This window comes from Protomyctophum parallelum (genome assembly GCF_964188405.1).
Source record: "Protomyctophum parallelum genome assembly, chromosome: 12".
Lineage (NCBI taxonomy): Eukaryota > Metazoa > Chordata > Actinopteri > Myctophiformes > Myctophidae > Protomyctophum > Protomyctophum parallelum.
Window position 1 is genome coordinate 30,657,745 of NC_139712.1, and position 16,873 is coordinate 30,674,617.

The window sequence follows — 16,873 nt, forward strand, 5'->3', positions numbered from 1 at the left end:
TGAAATGCTGTTGGGACATTTCCCCAAACCTCATTCTTTTTCTTTTAAACAAGGTTTATTTCCATTTATTTTTCCATTTTGACATGTGCAATTAGGCAATGAAGTGGATAGCTACAGTATACATTTCGCATTGCAAATGAGCCCAGGTGATGACGGCACACGTCAAATATTGCCGCAGCTTATCTGTAGATCTCACAAGAATACGCAATTTCTAATTTACTTTCTGTCATTTAAGCCCTCACAGAACCTCAGACCGAGGCACAGACAGTAACAGGTAATCCCCCCTCCCCCCTCATTTTTGCCACTGTAGCAGTAGTAGTAGTAATCAGCTGGTTCCTCCAGGCAGATTGAACTATAGCTCGAAAATGCATTGTACTGGCAATCAACCAAATGGACTGAATCTAGTATGTTTCCCTGGTACGTACCCTGTCCTCATTAATCTAGTATGTTTCCTTGGTACGTACCCTGTCCTCATTAATCTAGTGTGTTTCCTTGGTACGTACCCTGTCCTCATTAATCTAGTATGTTTCCCTGGTACGTACCCTGTCCTCATTAATATAGTATGTTTCCCTGGTACGTACCCTGTCCTCATTAATCTAGTATGTTTCCCTGGTACGTACCCTGTCCTCATTAATCTAGTATGTTTCCTTGGTACGTACCCTGTCCTCATTAATCTAGTGTGTTTCCTTGGTACGTACCCTGTCCTCATTAATCTAGTATGTTTCCCTGGTACGTACCCTGTCCTCATTAATCTAGTGTGTTGTGCTTTTTTTGTGATGTATTCCCATGCTTTTTGTTCTTCCTTAATGTAAGTCGCTCTGGATTAAGAGCGTCTGCTAAATGCCTAAATTGTAAATTGTAAATTGTTTCCCTGGTACGTACCCTGTCCTCATTAATCTAGTATGTTTCCCTGGTACGTACCCTGTCCTCATTAATCTAGTATGTTTCCTTGGTACGTACCCTGTCCTCATTAATCTAGTGTGTTTCCCTGGTACGTACGCTGTCCTCATTAATCTAGTATGTTTCCCTGGTACGTACCCTGTCCTCATGACCTCATTAATCTAGTATGTTTCCCTGGTACGTACCCTGTCCTCATTAATCTAGTATGTTTCCTTGGTACGTACCCTGTCCTCATTAATCTAGTGTGTTTCCCTGGTACGTACGCTGTCCTCATTAATCTAGTATGTTTCCCTGGTACGTACCCTGTCCTCATGACCTCATTAATCTAGTATGTTTCCCTGGTACGTACCCTGTCCTCATTAATCTAGTATGTTTCCCTGGTACGTACGCTGTCCTCATTAATCTAGTATGTTTCCCTGGTACGTACCCTGTCCTCATGACCTCATTAATCTAGTATGTTTCCCTGGTACGTACCCTGTCCTCATTAATCTAGTATGTTTCCCTGGTACGTACCCTGTCCTCATTAATCTAGTATGTTTCCTTGGTACGTACCCTGTCCTCATTAATCTAGTGTGTTTCCCTGGTACGTACCCTGTCCTCATTAATCTAGTATGTTTCCCTGGTACGTACCCTGTCCTCATTAATCTAGTATGTTTCCCTGGTACGTACCCTGTCCTCATTAATCTAGTATGTTTCCCTGGTACGTACCCTGTCCTCATTAATCTAGTATGTTTCCCTGATACGTACCCTGTCCTCATTACTCTAGTATGTTTCCTTGGTACGTACCCTGTCCTCATTAATCTAGTATGTTTCCCTGGTACGTACCCTGTCCTCATTAATATTTACCTCACTGTCATTCAGACATCCTTTCTAATCAGTCATTGTTGTTGTTCCTCCCAACATGTTTGGTTCATGACATGGTTCGTTGATCAGTAACTGTTTTGTATACATCATTCAGGGTGGCTGGATGCAATTGACCTGTCTCTTTGATTTTCAATAGATTTTCTTAGAACATCACAGAACGTCAAAATAATTGCTACTTATAGTAGATAACTTTAACAAGCATGCAGTCAGTGGTGGAAAGTACATAAGTACATTTACTCTTAAGTACTGTACTTAAGTATAATTTTGACGTACTTTTACTTTACTGGAGTATTTTCAATACTTTTATTTCTACTCCAAAACATCTCGGATCCAAATATTGTCCACTACATTTATTTGAAAACATTAATTGTAGTTACTTTGTAGATATTTATTATTATTACAAAGCATACATTAACCATGTACATATACAACACATTGCCATTTTCAAAAACTTGAAATGGAACATTCTGCACAATGAGTACTATTACTTTTGGTACTTTAAATGGTGCTTTGGTACTTTGCTACATTTTTATACCAATACTTTTGTACTTTTACTCAAGTACATTTTGAATTGCGGACTTCTACTTGTAACAGAGTATTTCTGTACTGTCATATTGATACTTTAATTTAATTATGAGTACTATTTCCACCACTGCATTTAGTGTTAAGCATTCATTAACAAGCCACAGCCAAAGATGTATTAGTATTTAACTGATTTCCTATTCCGACTGTGACCAAATCATGTGTTAATACAGCGCCAAAGTGTGACGTCAATATCGCTAGAGGGTTCACGGGTTTGTGTATTTAGTTATTTGTATTATAATACAAACATAGGGGGGAGATAAGATAGGGGGACCTTAGATCGCCTCATATAAGAACTGTGCTTGAAAAATAAACAAATCATCCCGGCCGTTTCACTCATTATGGAGATGAAGAATCAACTAACTGAGAGAAAATGTTAATGCTGCCGAATTATTACGATACAGAGACACCAGTGGTGTCTCTGTATCGTAATAATTCGGCAGCATTAACATTTTCTCTCAGTTAGTCTATGGAGAATAACATTAGGTCATCTTAAAATCGTAAAACAATAAACAAACTGTCTCTGCGATATTGTTGGGGTGGTGTGACACCACCCCGACAATATCGCAGAGACAGTTTGTTTATTGTTCTTCTTTCATTCTTATATGAGACGATTTTAAGATGACCTAATGTTATTCTCCATAGAGGAAAACTTCCGCAAACCCCTTGGAACCAGGGGATGAGCGAGTGACGTCAGGACTTTAGCGCTCTATAGCATTCAACAAACTGAAGCTAATCATGTGGAAGTGAACCACCTAACCAATGAAACACATGGCCACCTAATCACAGAAGTAAATTATAAAAAAAAATACCAGCTCACAACGCATCCCATCACGTTGTAATGTAGATCAGCTATTTCAGATATTTATTTATTGTTTGGTGTAAAGCCTATAGCGTAGAACCTTGTACCTTGCAATATCTAGTCTACTTGCCAGCCCATAGAGCCCCATTGTGAACCCGGACATGTTGAGTACCCTGAAGTTGTACGTTAGAAATGTTAAGTATGGGTCCCCAGCATTTAGAAACACATGCCGAATGCTAACTTTTACCAAAATTACCTTATTTCCAATTTAAACAGCGATTTAGAAAATTGCAATATGTCAGAAATAGACTGAGATTCTCCAATTACCCATAAAACCACTCCAAATTGGCCAAGCAGTTGCTGAAATATTGTCTTATTATAGCTATTATGATAATTATAAAAATTGCCCAACATATGCAAGTCACCATTTGTGTGTTTCTGAATGCTCTGGACCCATACACATTCTGGCAAGTGGACTAATACCCCCCACTGTGACAAAAAGAAACATTCTACACTTGCTAGTTTGAAGTTGAACAGTTAAATGCATAGACTAGATATGCTCACTGTCACTGTGCAGTACAGTAATTAGAATGACATCACTGCTGCCACCTTGAATCAGCCGTTCGAGTTTAGAAAACAAAGGATCTGTTCCTACAGGGCCTGCTGCCCAGCGAGGCCTCAATTGAATGGAATGAGTCATGTGGTTTTAAGGCAGATTACACTCTAGTCAGACTTGACTGTGGTCAGCCATCGGCATTTAATTCTGCCACTTCCTCGTTTATCCTTCACGGGGCAGAACTGTGTACTGATGGCCAAATACCGTGCACAACAATGTGTTTTAGTGCAGTGGTTCTCATCCAGTGGTTCGGGGGCCAACAGTGGTCCCTGAGGCGGGTCCACGTGGTCCCTAGCTAAATGATGGAGAGTTGGTAACCAAATGGCCCCTTATTGATCTGTAACTCTTGAGAGTGTAAAATTGATTTTCATGTTATGCTCTCAAGAGTTACATTAAACATCAGCATTACTTAATTTACAAGAAGTCTGCACAATTAGAGAATGTAAGAATTGTTATTTTGATCAACGTGTGCCTGTTATCTCTCCTATGGTACCACATCAATACAGCATAGAATTGTGGAATGACAACAAAATATTAAAAACCTTGAAGTCCCCTTGGCAACAAACACTTTACGTGTTGCACACTGGTCCCTAATAAAATCACACCTGTGTGAAGTGAGGGGTTCTCTTACCATCATCATGACATGACGTAACATGTAACGTAACGTGTCAATGGCATTTATTGTTTGTGTTAGGACAAGAATCGACACTATAGCTGAATATAGGAGGGGCTAGCGCCCCTCTAAAACAATAGCCCTGATATTTGTCTGGACATGCCAGGCTATTGAGTGAAGAATAAAGAGGTATAGCAGCCAATAGAAGATAGCAGTGGGCATGGTTTTCTGGACCCACTGAAAAATCGGCCATTCATTTTTCCCATAGAGATTTACTAGAATAGTTTATATCAATTTTATGGTCAAAACTCACTCATGATTCACCAGAATCCCGGATGGTTGGATTCTTGGCTTAAAATAATTGATATAAAAATAAAAATGATTGGCCTATTTTTCAGTGGGTCCAGAGAACCACGCCCACTGCTATGCCCTATAGTGGACACAGAGACAGAAATCACCAACGTTTCGGACCGACACCTTTATGCTTCGATACATTGTATACGGCATCACTCACAGTTTTGTTTACCTCATTACATGCTGTATACTGTACATACTGTCCTGTGATTTTCAGGCATGAGCGCATCCACACCAAGAAAGGCAGCTACATGAAGACGGAGACGGCCTTTGATGAGGTGGACGACCTCGCCACCCTGGAGTTTCTAGATGAGGTAAAAAAGAGGATGACTTCATGGCTTTTTTTCTACCACAATAACTAACATATTCCACTGGTTCTGGATTTGTTTCATGCACCACGGCTTCAGGGACGGTTCTGGTTATAGATCGTACCCGTGCGGGAATGTCTACTGACTGAGTGGCAAAGAACTTACTTTCTGGCCTTGACAGTCCTATCTGACTCACCAACATCACAGCTGTACGGAGACCTTGAATTATCCTCATTCTATCTGCAAAGTTTTTGTTTCAGAAAAATCCATCATAGACATGCTACTGTACTTTTATGTCAAGAAATTCTGTGTAGGTGTGAGTGTCATAGTTTGGGAGTGCTCGTTTTCAGTAACGCAACCTCCTGCTGCCTCCTGCATTATGACGTGCAATTTAGAAACAGGTGGTACACAGGACTGTTGAGTGGGAACGTGACGCATGTGCATACTCTCTATTATAGAAGTATTGTTTTTGAGGGGCGCTATCCCCTCATATGCCCAACTTTCCAGGTTAAACATAAACATTGAAGATAAAAGTGAGGACAGCCAAAAGTGATTGGCCGGAATTACATTTGTGATGTTTTGATTGGTTGAGCATGTACGGAATGTGAAGTATGTTGATGTGTGATGATAAGAGCGCCCTCACTTCACACAGGTGTGATTTTTGAATGGTGCAACCACTCCCTTACGGAGCTATGTGTGTGGCTGGCTGGGTGGCTGGGTGGGTCTGAACACGAAAACAGCATGGTTGTTTTTCACCACCTGTGCGCAACCTAACACACACACAAACACACATGCACGTATTAACTGTATACATATGATGATTTTGGGTGTGCCAGTACAGTACAGTACAGTACAGTACAGTACAGGGACCCCCACACGGTAACTCTGTCATTTCTCAACCGTTTCGGACGCCGGGCGGCACGCCGGAACCGGCCCCCTGGCTTCCTTGTTCCTGTGGGTCTGGAACTTTCCCTGTAGTTGCTCAGAGGGATATAATGTGTGCTCAGTTAAACTCAGTGCTGTTATTTTAGTCTTAACAACAACACATCACTCCCAGCTGCCTTCTTCCCAAGGCCCTTGGTTGGTTGTTGTTCGTTCGGTCGCGGCCGAACGAATTGAGTGACAAACGCACTGTGTCCACGGTTTGTCCAAATCCCATGCACTGTAGGGCGATTCATCAAGGCTGAGCGTTTCCACTGACATATTGACTGATACAACCAGTCTCACTTGCCGACGGATATTTCCAGCCATCCTTCAAGATAGGAGGGAGGCAGTACTGTCCTGTTGTTGATGATGTACCTGTCTATGGACATTAATCACTTAAACCCTGTATACGTTGTTCACCGGGTCCCCTCGGGATATATACTTGACCCCTCCTTTTTCCCTCTTCACCAAATCCCTTTGTTGAAACTTTTCACAGGGATGCTCTCGGATGGCGCAGTGGTAAAGTCCCTGCCCACCACCACGGAGGTTGTGGGGTCGAATCCACCATGGTGCATCCGGCTTTGTTGGGCGTCTATGCAAACATAATTGGCCCATGTTCGGGGGACGGAAGCTGGGTGGGGAGGGTGGTTAACACCCCCATCGCCCAGGGCGAAGTTCTTTGTCCTTTCTATTAGTAACGCCCGACGCCCAGGACGAAATTTGATCCAAAAGACGAAGTTTATTGATATGAAAACGGATCGCATCGCTCCACAGCCTGGGAGCGCATGTTGTGCAATCCTCGATGTTGCGCAACAGTGAGACGTCATCGAAAATGTTCCTCCCGTTTAGCCGATGACAACGAATATCTTAAAACGTTAATAACTCGCAATCTAAATCATCCCGTCTAATTATAAAAAAAGATCCTGTGTTAGATGGCCCTCCGCGGTCCAGTCGCTAGTCGCGATAGATTTATTCTTACCTCCCGTTGTCGTCGATCACCTCTAGAGTGGTGTGGCTACATCTAGCTGCTACAGTCACATCCGGAACAACATCCGGTCCGTTGGTCAAAGTGCTCCGGGTTTACTTTTTTAATGCAATAAATACTTTTTTCTAGGCCCTTTCTAGAGGCGTTTTAAGTATTTTGACCAATGTGATATCACGGCCTATACCCCTTGTTTGTTTGCTCATTGAACATACAGTGTTGAATGCCAATATGATGCATGGACTGTTACAGTATGTGCTTTTCGTGCGTTTCTTTTTGTCTCAGAATGCAGTCACAGAACAGCTTCAAAGTCGCTACAGAAGGGACCAAGTCTACACCTATGTTGGAGACATCCTCATTGCCGTTAATCCTTTCCATAAGATGGACATATATACGCCTGAGGTCAGTGTATGTTTGTGTGCGCAAAATAAACGTCTAAATTGTATTACAGCAATGAATTGACATTAAAAAGAAAATGTCTGTGTCTGTACAATATTGTATAGTACATTTAGTTTAGCAATGAGTAAAATGCCCCGTAGTGCTAAAGTGCTCCATTTTTTCCAACCATTTATAATGAAAGTACAGTAACTCATCTGTCATTTGTATCTACCTCCCGTTGCAGTACTCCAAGACCTACATAGGAGCCAAACGCACTTCCAATCCACCACACATCTTTGCTATGGCTGATCTGGCCTACCAGTCTATGGTGTCAGACAATGCTGATCAGGTGCATGTTCAGGTTATATTGATCCATGGTGGATGAGAGCGAAAAATGTATTGCGAGTGTGTGTGTGTGTGTGTGTGTGTGTGTGTGTGTGTGTGTGTGTGTGTGTGTGTGTGTGTGTGTGTGTGTGTGTGTGGTGATCACAGATGGGGATCCCTTGTTCAAATACATATCATTGTGGGGGTCCTTCACTCAAAAAGGTTTGAGAACCATTAGTTTAGACATTGAATAGTACTTTGTATCGTTTGGATCAGCCGTTTTCAAAGTAGGGTACAGGCCAGGGACCACCAGGGGTTCCTATAAATTCATTAATTAAAAATCGTTTCAGTAAAAATAATAAAATGAATGATTGTTTCAATATCACCACGATGAAATCTATTTCTTGTGTAATTGAATAAAAATAAAAATAAATCCTATCATATCGGGGTGCTTTGGACAGAATCATTTGAAAGTGTGGTCTATGCCTGTGACATGAAGACGAGTTATTATTTCCGGTGGGCGGTTGGTAACAATGAATCAGCAAGCCTGGCTCAGTCCAGTCTTTGCTTCATTTTGAGGGTGTAATTGTTTTATATTTAATGGTTGGTTATTGGTGTTTACTTGTTCAATTTCATACTCCCTTTTTGTCATTCCCTCAAAGTATTGTCTGAGAAATGAATGAACACTGGTCATCAGTGACAGTGTGTGTCTATCTATGTACAGTGCATGGTCATCAGTGTGTGTCCACTGTATGTACAGTGCATGGTCATCAGTGTGTGTCCACTGTATGTACAGTGCATGGTCATCAGTGTGTGTCTACTGTATGTACAGTGCATGGTCATCAGTGTGTGTCCACTGTATGTACAGTGCATGGTCATCAGTGTGTGTTCACTGTATGTACAGTGCATGGTCATCAGTGTGTGTCCAGTGTCCACTGTATGTACAGTGCATGGTCATCAGTGTGTGTCTACTGTATGTACAGTGCATGGTCATCAGTGTGTGTCTACTGTATGTACAGTGCATGGTCATCAGTGTGTGTCTACTGTATGTACAGTGCATGGTCATCAGTTTGTGTCTACTGTATGTACAGTGCATGGTCATCAGTGTGTGTCTACTGTATGTACAGTGCATGGTCATCAGTGTGTGTCTACTGTATGTACAGTGCATGGTCATCAGTGTGTGTCCACTGTATGTACAGTGCATGGTCATCAGTGTGTGTCCACTGTATGTACAGTGCATGGTCATCAGTGTGTGTCTACTGTATGTACAGTGCATGGTCATCAGTGTGTGTCTACTGTATGTACAGTGCATGGTCATCAGTGGGGAGAGTGGAGCAGGGAAGACGGAGGGTGCTCATCTGTTGGTGCAGCAGCTCACAGTGCTCGGAAAGGTCAGTGTTCTATTAGAATCAGAGTGAAATGTGTAGGTACAGTACGTTGGTAATTGTATGTAGAGGTACAGTAGTCCAGCGTGCAGTCAAATAAACTATAATTACAATGCCTGAATGTTCAGAGGGTGCTTCTCTTGGGACACATCCCGACTCACTGCTATTGAATTTGTCAAATAGGTTAACCAAAGCACGATCACTTGAAGTTTAACATTTTGACTAGCCTCGCAGTGCGAATCTCCGGTGCAAAAAAACCCCTTGCCCTCGGCCAGGTACGGCTAAGCAAGGCTACACTTTTAAGCGCTCGGCATCGACCGCGAGGTGGCCATGGACCGTTCCCGGTGGAGGAAAGCCATATCGAGAGTCCAGTCCAACCCAGCGGTGCCTGGAAAGCGGACTTTAAACCGGTGATGATCACTTTGAATGCCAGGATTCATAGCGTTTTGAAAAATCATAGAATATTCAAGGAGGTTCGGCAACGCCTGCACGGTGATCAACGTGATTGACGTGTCACGTGGTGTCCTGAGAACCCCCGAACCATAGGTTAGCCAACAGCGCCTTCCAGTGCCATTGGGAAAGAAGACGTCGAAGACGCCTTTGGCAGTGTGTGTTCACGTCCCCCATGAACAGCTACTTGTAACTTTTGATTTAACCGTATTTTCAGCTTTTTCATCCAACCAGGAGAGAGAGAAAACCCATTCATCACGTTCAATTTTATAGTGTTCCAGTTTCAATTTAGTCTACTCATTATTTTGTTTTTCATCACATCCAATTTCAGTTGTTTATCCTCTCTCCTAGTATGTGAGGTCCCGACCTCAAAATATATTTCCTGTAAATTGAGCTGGAGAGAAAGGGAGACCTCTGTTAGTGACAAGACACTATACCATTAGCAAGTGTATTATTATTGAAATATAGAGCAATTTAAGATTTTTTTTTAAAGAAGAAGAAAGCTCAGTTTCCATGATAGGCTACTGTATATGCAGTGGTGGAAAGTAACTAAGTACATTTACTTAAGTACTGTGCTTAAGTATATTGTTGAGGTATTTATACTTTACTTGAGTATTTCCAATTTCCAATATGTTACTTCTACTCCACTACATCTCGGATCCAAATATTGTACTTTTACTTTGAGAACTTAATTTAGTTACTAGTTACTTTACAGATTTGAATTATCACTACAAAACAATTACCCACTTCAACCCTACAGTATATACTTTGCTCACAACGCATTGTGAGCTTGTAGATCAGCTATTTTCAAAAGATTCTTATACATTTGAAAACTTTAAATATGGACATTCTGCATACAGTAATGAGTGCCTTTACTTTTGGTACATTTTGATGCCAATACTTTTGTATTGCCTCAAGTACAATTTAATTCTGAACTTGTACTTCTATTTCTACATAGCAGTATTGATACTTTTACTTTAGTAAAACATCAGAGTACTTCTTCCACCACTGTGTATACTTACAGTATAGTGCTCTTTATTTTAAGCAGATAGCAAAAATAGCATTATTGTTTGATCCCTCCCCGTTCTTCTCCCCCAGATTGGCCGATGGAATATTGTATTATCCAGGCCAATCGATTGGCTGATGGAATATTGTATTATCCAGGCCAATAATTGATTGGCCGATGGAATATTGTATTATCCAGGCCAATAATCGATTGGATGATGGCATATTGTATTATCCAGGCCAATAATCGATTGGCTGATGGAATATTGTATTATCCAGGCCAATAATCGATTGGCTGATGGAATATTGTATTATCCAGGCCAATAATCGATTGGCTGATGGAATATTGTATTATCCAGGCCAATAATCGATTGGCTGATGGCATATTGTATTATCCCGGCCAATAATCGATTGGCTGATGGAATATTGTATTATCCAGGCCAATAATCGGACGCTACAGGAGAAGATCCTGCTGGTGAATGGCTTGGTGGAGGCGTTCGGCAACGCCTGCACAGTGATCAACGACAACTCCAGCCGCTTCGGAAAGTACCTGGAGATGAAGTTTACCAGCGCCGGGACCGTGGTAGGAGCGCAGATATCCGAGTACCTCCTGGAGAAGTCCCGAGTCATCCACCAGGCCGGGTAAGTTAGTTAGTTAATTTAGTTAGTTTAGTTGCCCTCAGAAGTCCAGAGTCATCCACCAGGCCGGGTAAGTTAGTAGCAGCGGTAGAAGGTTACAGATTTCTGAGGACAGTATCTCCTAGTAGACTGAAAGGAAATGGGGAAAGAGAGTTGGGGAGTGACACGCAGCAAAAGGTCATCGGGATCGGGACTTGAACCTGCAACACGCTGTCAGCAGCCTACTGTAGGTGCCCGGACATCTGCCGTAGACGTCCGGCAACCTAGGCCACATTATTTTTGTCTTTTTCTGTTGACCTTATGATTATGTATATGATGATTATATAACTATTACTATGCCGACCTTCAGGTGACATTTACATTTGTAGAAATGTAAATTGTGTCTTTTGCCGATTTCTAAAATAACATCAGAACAAGGCTTATTTTCTTAGCCTTTTGGCAATGGATCAGGTCATAATGGACTTTCTCTTTCATTTGCCTTCCTCCTGCAGTTCAGTGAATGTATCTTCTTTTTTTTCACCGTCTCTCGGAAGTACAGAGGTTCAAGTGAAAGGGGCACATTTATTTCCTGTTTGATCAAAGATTGCAGCTCTGAAGTGTCTTGCATCTTCAAAGGCAAGGCAGGCTTGAGTATTTCATTAGAAGGCAGACACAAAGGACTGAAAGGCTTGTATTGACAGAAAAGAACATGCTGTTTATGTTCTTGTTTCTGTAATGAACTAACTAACTAACTAATTCCTCCTCCTCCAGACAGGAATTTATAATCTTGTGGAGGACTACAATAGCTGCCTCTGGGTGTTCCTAAATCACATCTTTACAAGAACAATTACTGTATGAACAATCTCGAAGGACAACTAATTATGTTTACAATCTGAACTTTAGTCCTTTTCTTTTTTTTCTTTTTTATATTGGCGTAGACCAGACTTGTCGAAGCTGACTGATGGCTGGAAATTGTGGACGTAGATTCAGGGAATATTCTTCACACAATATTGAAGGGAATGTTACTGCTTTTTTCAGGATTTTAGCGAGGAATGGCAGGTTGGAGATGGGACGGAGGTTATTGAAGATGTTTGGGTCTAAAACAGGTTTTTTGAGTAATGGTCTAACAGCAGCGGATTTGAGAGATGAAGGGACAGAACCAGAGGTGAGGGAGGAGTGAATGATGGCAGTTATCAGGGGCAGCAGAGAGAGAGGGGAGGGAGGCTATAACCAAGGAGGATGGCAGGGGGTCAAGTTGGCAGGTGGATGGCTTGGAATTCCGGATGAGTTTGGATGAATCAGCGGCAGAGGGGAGTTCGAAGCAGGAGAGAGGTACAACAGGGCCCTGGTGTTCCCAGTAACAGCAGTAATTTTATCTGTGAAATATTGAGATTTAGCTGAGGGGAGGGCATCTTTGTATTGGAGGATGTGGGCATACATTTGTTTGTGAACAGTGAGTCTGGTTTTGCGGGATAACCGCTCCAACTGGCGACCTTCAGCTTTCAGCTGACGTAGGTGAGGGGAGAACCAGGGAGTCGGGGGAATGGATGGCATTTCATTTACAGTCATATTTTGAATGCTTCAGTTGATGCACTACTGTTTTATACTGTTTTATGGTACTATTTACATTATAATTGTACTAACTTGTAGCTGCTCATTTTACTTTTGAGGGGCGCTAGCCGATCCTATGTCCAGCTTTTGAAGTGTGTAAATAAGACACAAATTGTGATTGGCCAGACAGAGATGATGTATGACAAAGTATAATGATAAGAGTGCCCCTCACCTCACACGGGTGATGGGATTTTTTTATTAAGCAATGGTATCGGATCGGTACTCAGAATCGGCCGATATGCAAGTTATGGGTATCGGAGTCGGAATCGAGAAGAGAAAAATTAATCTCTAGTAGTTAATATTTCTGATCACATGGCGAGCACGTTGAAAGAAATGTGTGAGCACCATGACTTATGGGCAGTCCCCCTTTGGGACGATAAACCAAAATCTGCACAACAGATTAGGGGCTAATATTAGGGGCATCGAATAGATACACCTTAAAATGCTGTATAATTGCGAACGCCAGTGATTGCAAACGCCAGTAAATTATTTCTTTCTGTGTCTTTACAGGGGAGAGAAGAACTTCCACATCTTCTACTACATCTACGCCGGCCTGGCGGACAGGAAAAAACTCGCCCACTACAAGCTCTCCGACAGCAAAACTCCTAAGTGGGTTTGACATTCTTTTAACCTTCCTCTGAAATGCTGTTATTTCCCCCCTCATGTATCAAACTCACTCACTACACTTCCTGAGACCACACACAACTTGACCTTGTTCGTGTTTCCCTTATTTTGTCCTGCAGGTATCTGTGCAATGAGCACATTAAATTAGGGCCTGACATTGTGAGCAACGCCTTCTACAAGGAGCAGTTTGATGCAGTGGAGCAGTGTTTCAAAGTCATTGGATTTACCCTGGAGGTAACCCAACCCCAACAACACAGCATTTAATTACTGGTCGAGAAGCGAAAAGAGGTCTCTCTGTAGATATAGGGCACAAAGCAGTATGTACATTGTGCACACTTTTATTTATGCACGTCCAAAAATGTTACTTTTCAGGATTAAAATACAAAAATATCAAAAGCTCGAACTGTTTATTTTTACCCCCAATTTAGTCGTTATGCCATGTTTCCTCCCCACACACATGCATGTGTGTTTTGTCAGTGCTGTCGTATCCTACTGGCTCACCTGCCAGTGAGGAGCCCCCACTGGCAGGTCTTAGAAAACTAAGACGAAAAATATTCGTCGACTACCTTTTTTCACTGACGAAAACTAAATGGAAACTAAATGAAAACTAAGCCATTATGACTAAAACTAAGACTAAATATACTGTCAATTTCGTCAACAAATAAAAACTAGATTAAAATGATAGGAAGGGACTAGTGGACAAGAGATTTTTATACTTGGTTGCATGCTGAAAATATCCAATCTACAAGCTCACAACGCATCGCAGCGCAACGCGTTGTGAGCTTGTAGATCGGCAATTCTCAGCAAGTGTAAAACCAGTCACAGTCAAAGAGTCAAAAACTGTCAAAACAGTCATCAAGGCCCGCCAAAATAATTTTTAGTCGACTAAATCAACTGTAGATTGAGTCGACTAAAATCGTATGATATTTAGTCGACTAAAACTAGACTAAACACTAAAACATTCCAGGTGACTAAAATGTGACTAAAACTAAATGAAAACTATTCAAGAGACTATAGGACTAAAACTAAAAACAACACTGCCCTGGACCTTCGTCCTACTCCTCCCGCCCTCCTGAGAGGTGCCGCCCCCAGCCTGTAGCATTGCGTGCAATGACAGTTGTCATTTGTCACCCACCCCGCGCGGCTTCCCTCCCCTGAACATGGGCCGATTGTGTTCGTGTAGACAATGTTGATCTGCTACTTTTGCTACTTTTGTGTGATGCTGTATGATCATCAAGTGGGTCGTTAATTCTTATTTTGAGTGGTGCAACCACTCCTACAACCAGCAATGTCCGTGTTGGTCATGCACCTATGTATTGGTCATGCACCTATGTGACGTTAATGAGCACCAGTATGTACCAGTAGGGGCCAGTGGGGGTGCTGTAGTACTGCACTGTTGCCTGCTAATGAGAGAGAGAGAGATAGAGAGAGAGAGAGAGAGAGGGGGGGGAGCGAGAGAGAGAGAGAGAGAGAGAGGGGAGTTGCACCACTCGGTTCACACAAGTTTGATTTTTTTATTCTTTGTGGCTTTCGCCTTTATTTTATATTTTTCATGGAGGGACAGACAGGAAATGGGGAGAGAGGGGGGGGAAGACTTGCAGTAAAGGCCGTCGGGATCGAGAGTCGAAGCCGCGGCACACTGCCAGGCTGGATTACCAGCCAAGGTGCCTGGACCACTGAGCCATGGCCCAAGCCCACCGCTAAGGACTTAAGTTGATGTTTTCAGTGTTTACCATATCATATACTGGATAGAAATAGTATGTGGCTACTAATGGCAGTCAATGAGTCAAAAAGTTTAAAGACCGCCATGAATGCATGGCGGCTTGCTGTTACGATATACTTACGGGAACATGAAGCCTGTTAACCAAATCTTGGAGGCTAGTGGAGCCCAGAGAACACATTGCCTTTGGGACCTGCATGCACATCAATAGCACTTATCCTAAAATGAACCACTTACTGTAGCAGTGCTGCTGGAGCTGACTCCTAATATCCAACTTGGTGTTATTTAAATTGCCGAAAGCACATCTTAAGTGTACAACTGGACGGTGGTGATTCAAAGATGGAGTGCCGCGATTTAAAACATGATCATCAGGTATTATTGCGAACGCAATGAGCACTAACTATGAGACCCTGCAGATCATGTCTGTGTGTCCGTGTGTGTGTGTGTGTGTGTGTGTGTGTGTGTGTGTCTGTCTGTCCCGCTGTTACACCACCCGCCCGCCACCAGAGGGCGGAGCTGTATCACACAAAACACACACACGCACGCACGCACTCACACACACACACACACATACAACTTAGCTTAAAAAAAACTTCACTTTAAAAAAAAACTTTAAAAACACTTAACTTCAAAAAAATTAACTTAAAAATAAAATCTTAAAAAAACACAAAAAAACTTAACTTAAAAAAAAACTTTAAAAACACTTAACTTAAAAAAAACTTAACTTAAAAATAAAATCTTAAAAAAACACAAAAAAGAAAACCTTGAAAAAGTATGTAATTTATTCTAATTGTTGTTATTGCCATTTACGAGCTGCGTTCGCTTCCCGCGTTTGCGCGTCTTACTTGTCATAGCACGCCATAGTACATAGTTTATATGTATAGTCTCATAATATAGATATTCCACTGTTACTTTCTTAGCTTACGCATGTTTTATGATAAATGCTTTTGTGATGTATTCCCATGCTTTTGTTCTTGATTATTGTAAATCGCTCTGGATTAAGAGCGTCTGCTAAATACCTAAATTGTAAATTGTAAATTGTACTTGTTATATTATATAGGAGGAAGATTTCTTTCAAAAAAGTGTACAGTATTTGTTAAAATGTCGTTTTTATGTGGGCATGCAGTTGCACCCCCACCAGTTCATTAAGTAGGCCTGGTTGGCCTGGGTGGTGATGGTTGGTGATCCACCTGAACTGAAGCCGCACCCATTGGCACGTTTGACTGTCAAGGGTTCAGCCTCCAGGAAGAAACCCTAAATAGAAAGTTAATACACCATTGCACATAAAAACGACTCCAGGGTGTCTAATGAAGTACTGTCACCTCATAAACACATGAAAAACTGGAAAAACTAAAGAAATGTGACACTTTAATTGATTCAGAAGGACAACAAATGTACCCATAATATTAAAATTAACTTGTGGGTGAGTTTGTCACAAACGTGAGATAAATGCACCATTTACCATTTATCCAAATTTGATTAGCTAAATCCTGCATGTCTGTCTGTCTGTCTGTCTGTCTGTCTGTCTGTCTGTCTGTCTGTCTGTCTGTCTGTCTGTCTGTCTGTCTGTCTGTCTGTCTGTCTGTCTGTCTGTCTGTCTGTCTGTCTGTCTGTCTGTCTGTCTGTCTGTCTGTCTGTCTGTCTCTCTCTCTCTCTCTCTCTGTCTCTCTCTCTCTCTCTCTCTCTCTCTCTCTCTCTCTCTCTCTCTCTCTCTCTCTCTCTCTCTGTCTCTCTGTCTCTCTGTCTTAGTGTTGATTTTGACAGCATATTTTGAATTGTGTGTCTGTCTACACGAAACCTCTTTGCACAAAGA

The 16,873-nt window shown here is 41.9% G+C and overlaps 1 protein-coding gene across 1 annotated transcript in view; it reads left to right on the forward strand.

Moving 5' to 3' along the window:
* LOC310867634 (myosin-IIIa-like) overlaps positions 1–16,873 on the forward strand; it is a gene marked incomplete at both ends in the record, with an annotated part of 32,012 nt that overhangs the window by 5,935 nt on the left and 9,204 nt on the right. The window contains 8 exons of the mRNA XM_083777752.1: positions 4,949–5,045; positions 7,231–7,347; positions 7,568–7,672; positions 8,955–9,038; positions 9,308–9,442; positions 10,927–11,129; positions 13,227–13,325; positions 13,460–13,574. Of these exons, the coding sequence (XP_083633878.1) occupies positions 4,949–5,045; positions 7,231–7,347; positions 7,568–7,672; positions 8,955–9,038; positions 9,308–9,442; positions 10,927–11,129; positions 13,227–13,325; positions 13,460–13,574 (955 nt within the window). The remainder of the gene's footprint in view (positions 1–4,948; positions 5,046–7,230; positions 7,348–7,567; positions 7,673–8,954; positions 9,039–9,307; positions 9,443–10,926; positions 11,130–13,226; positions 13,326–13,459; positions 13,575–16,873) is intronic.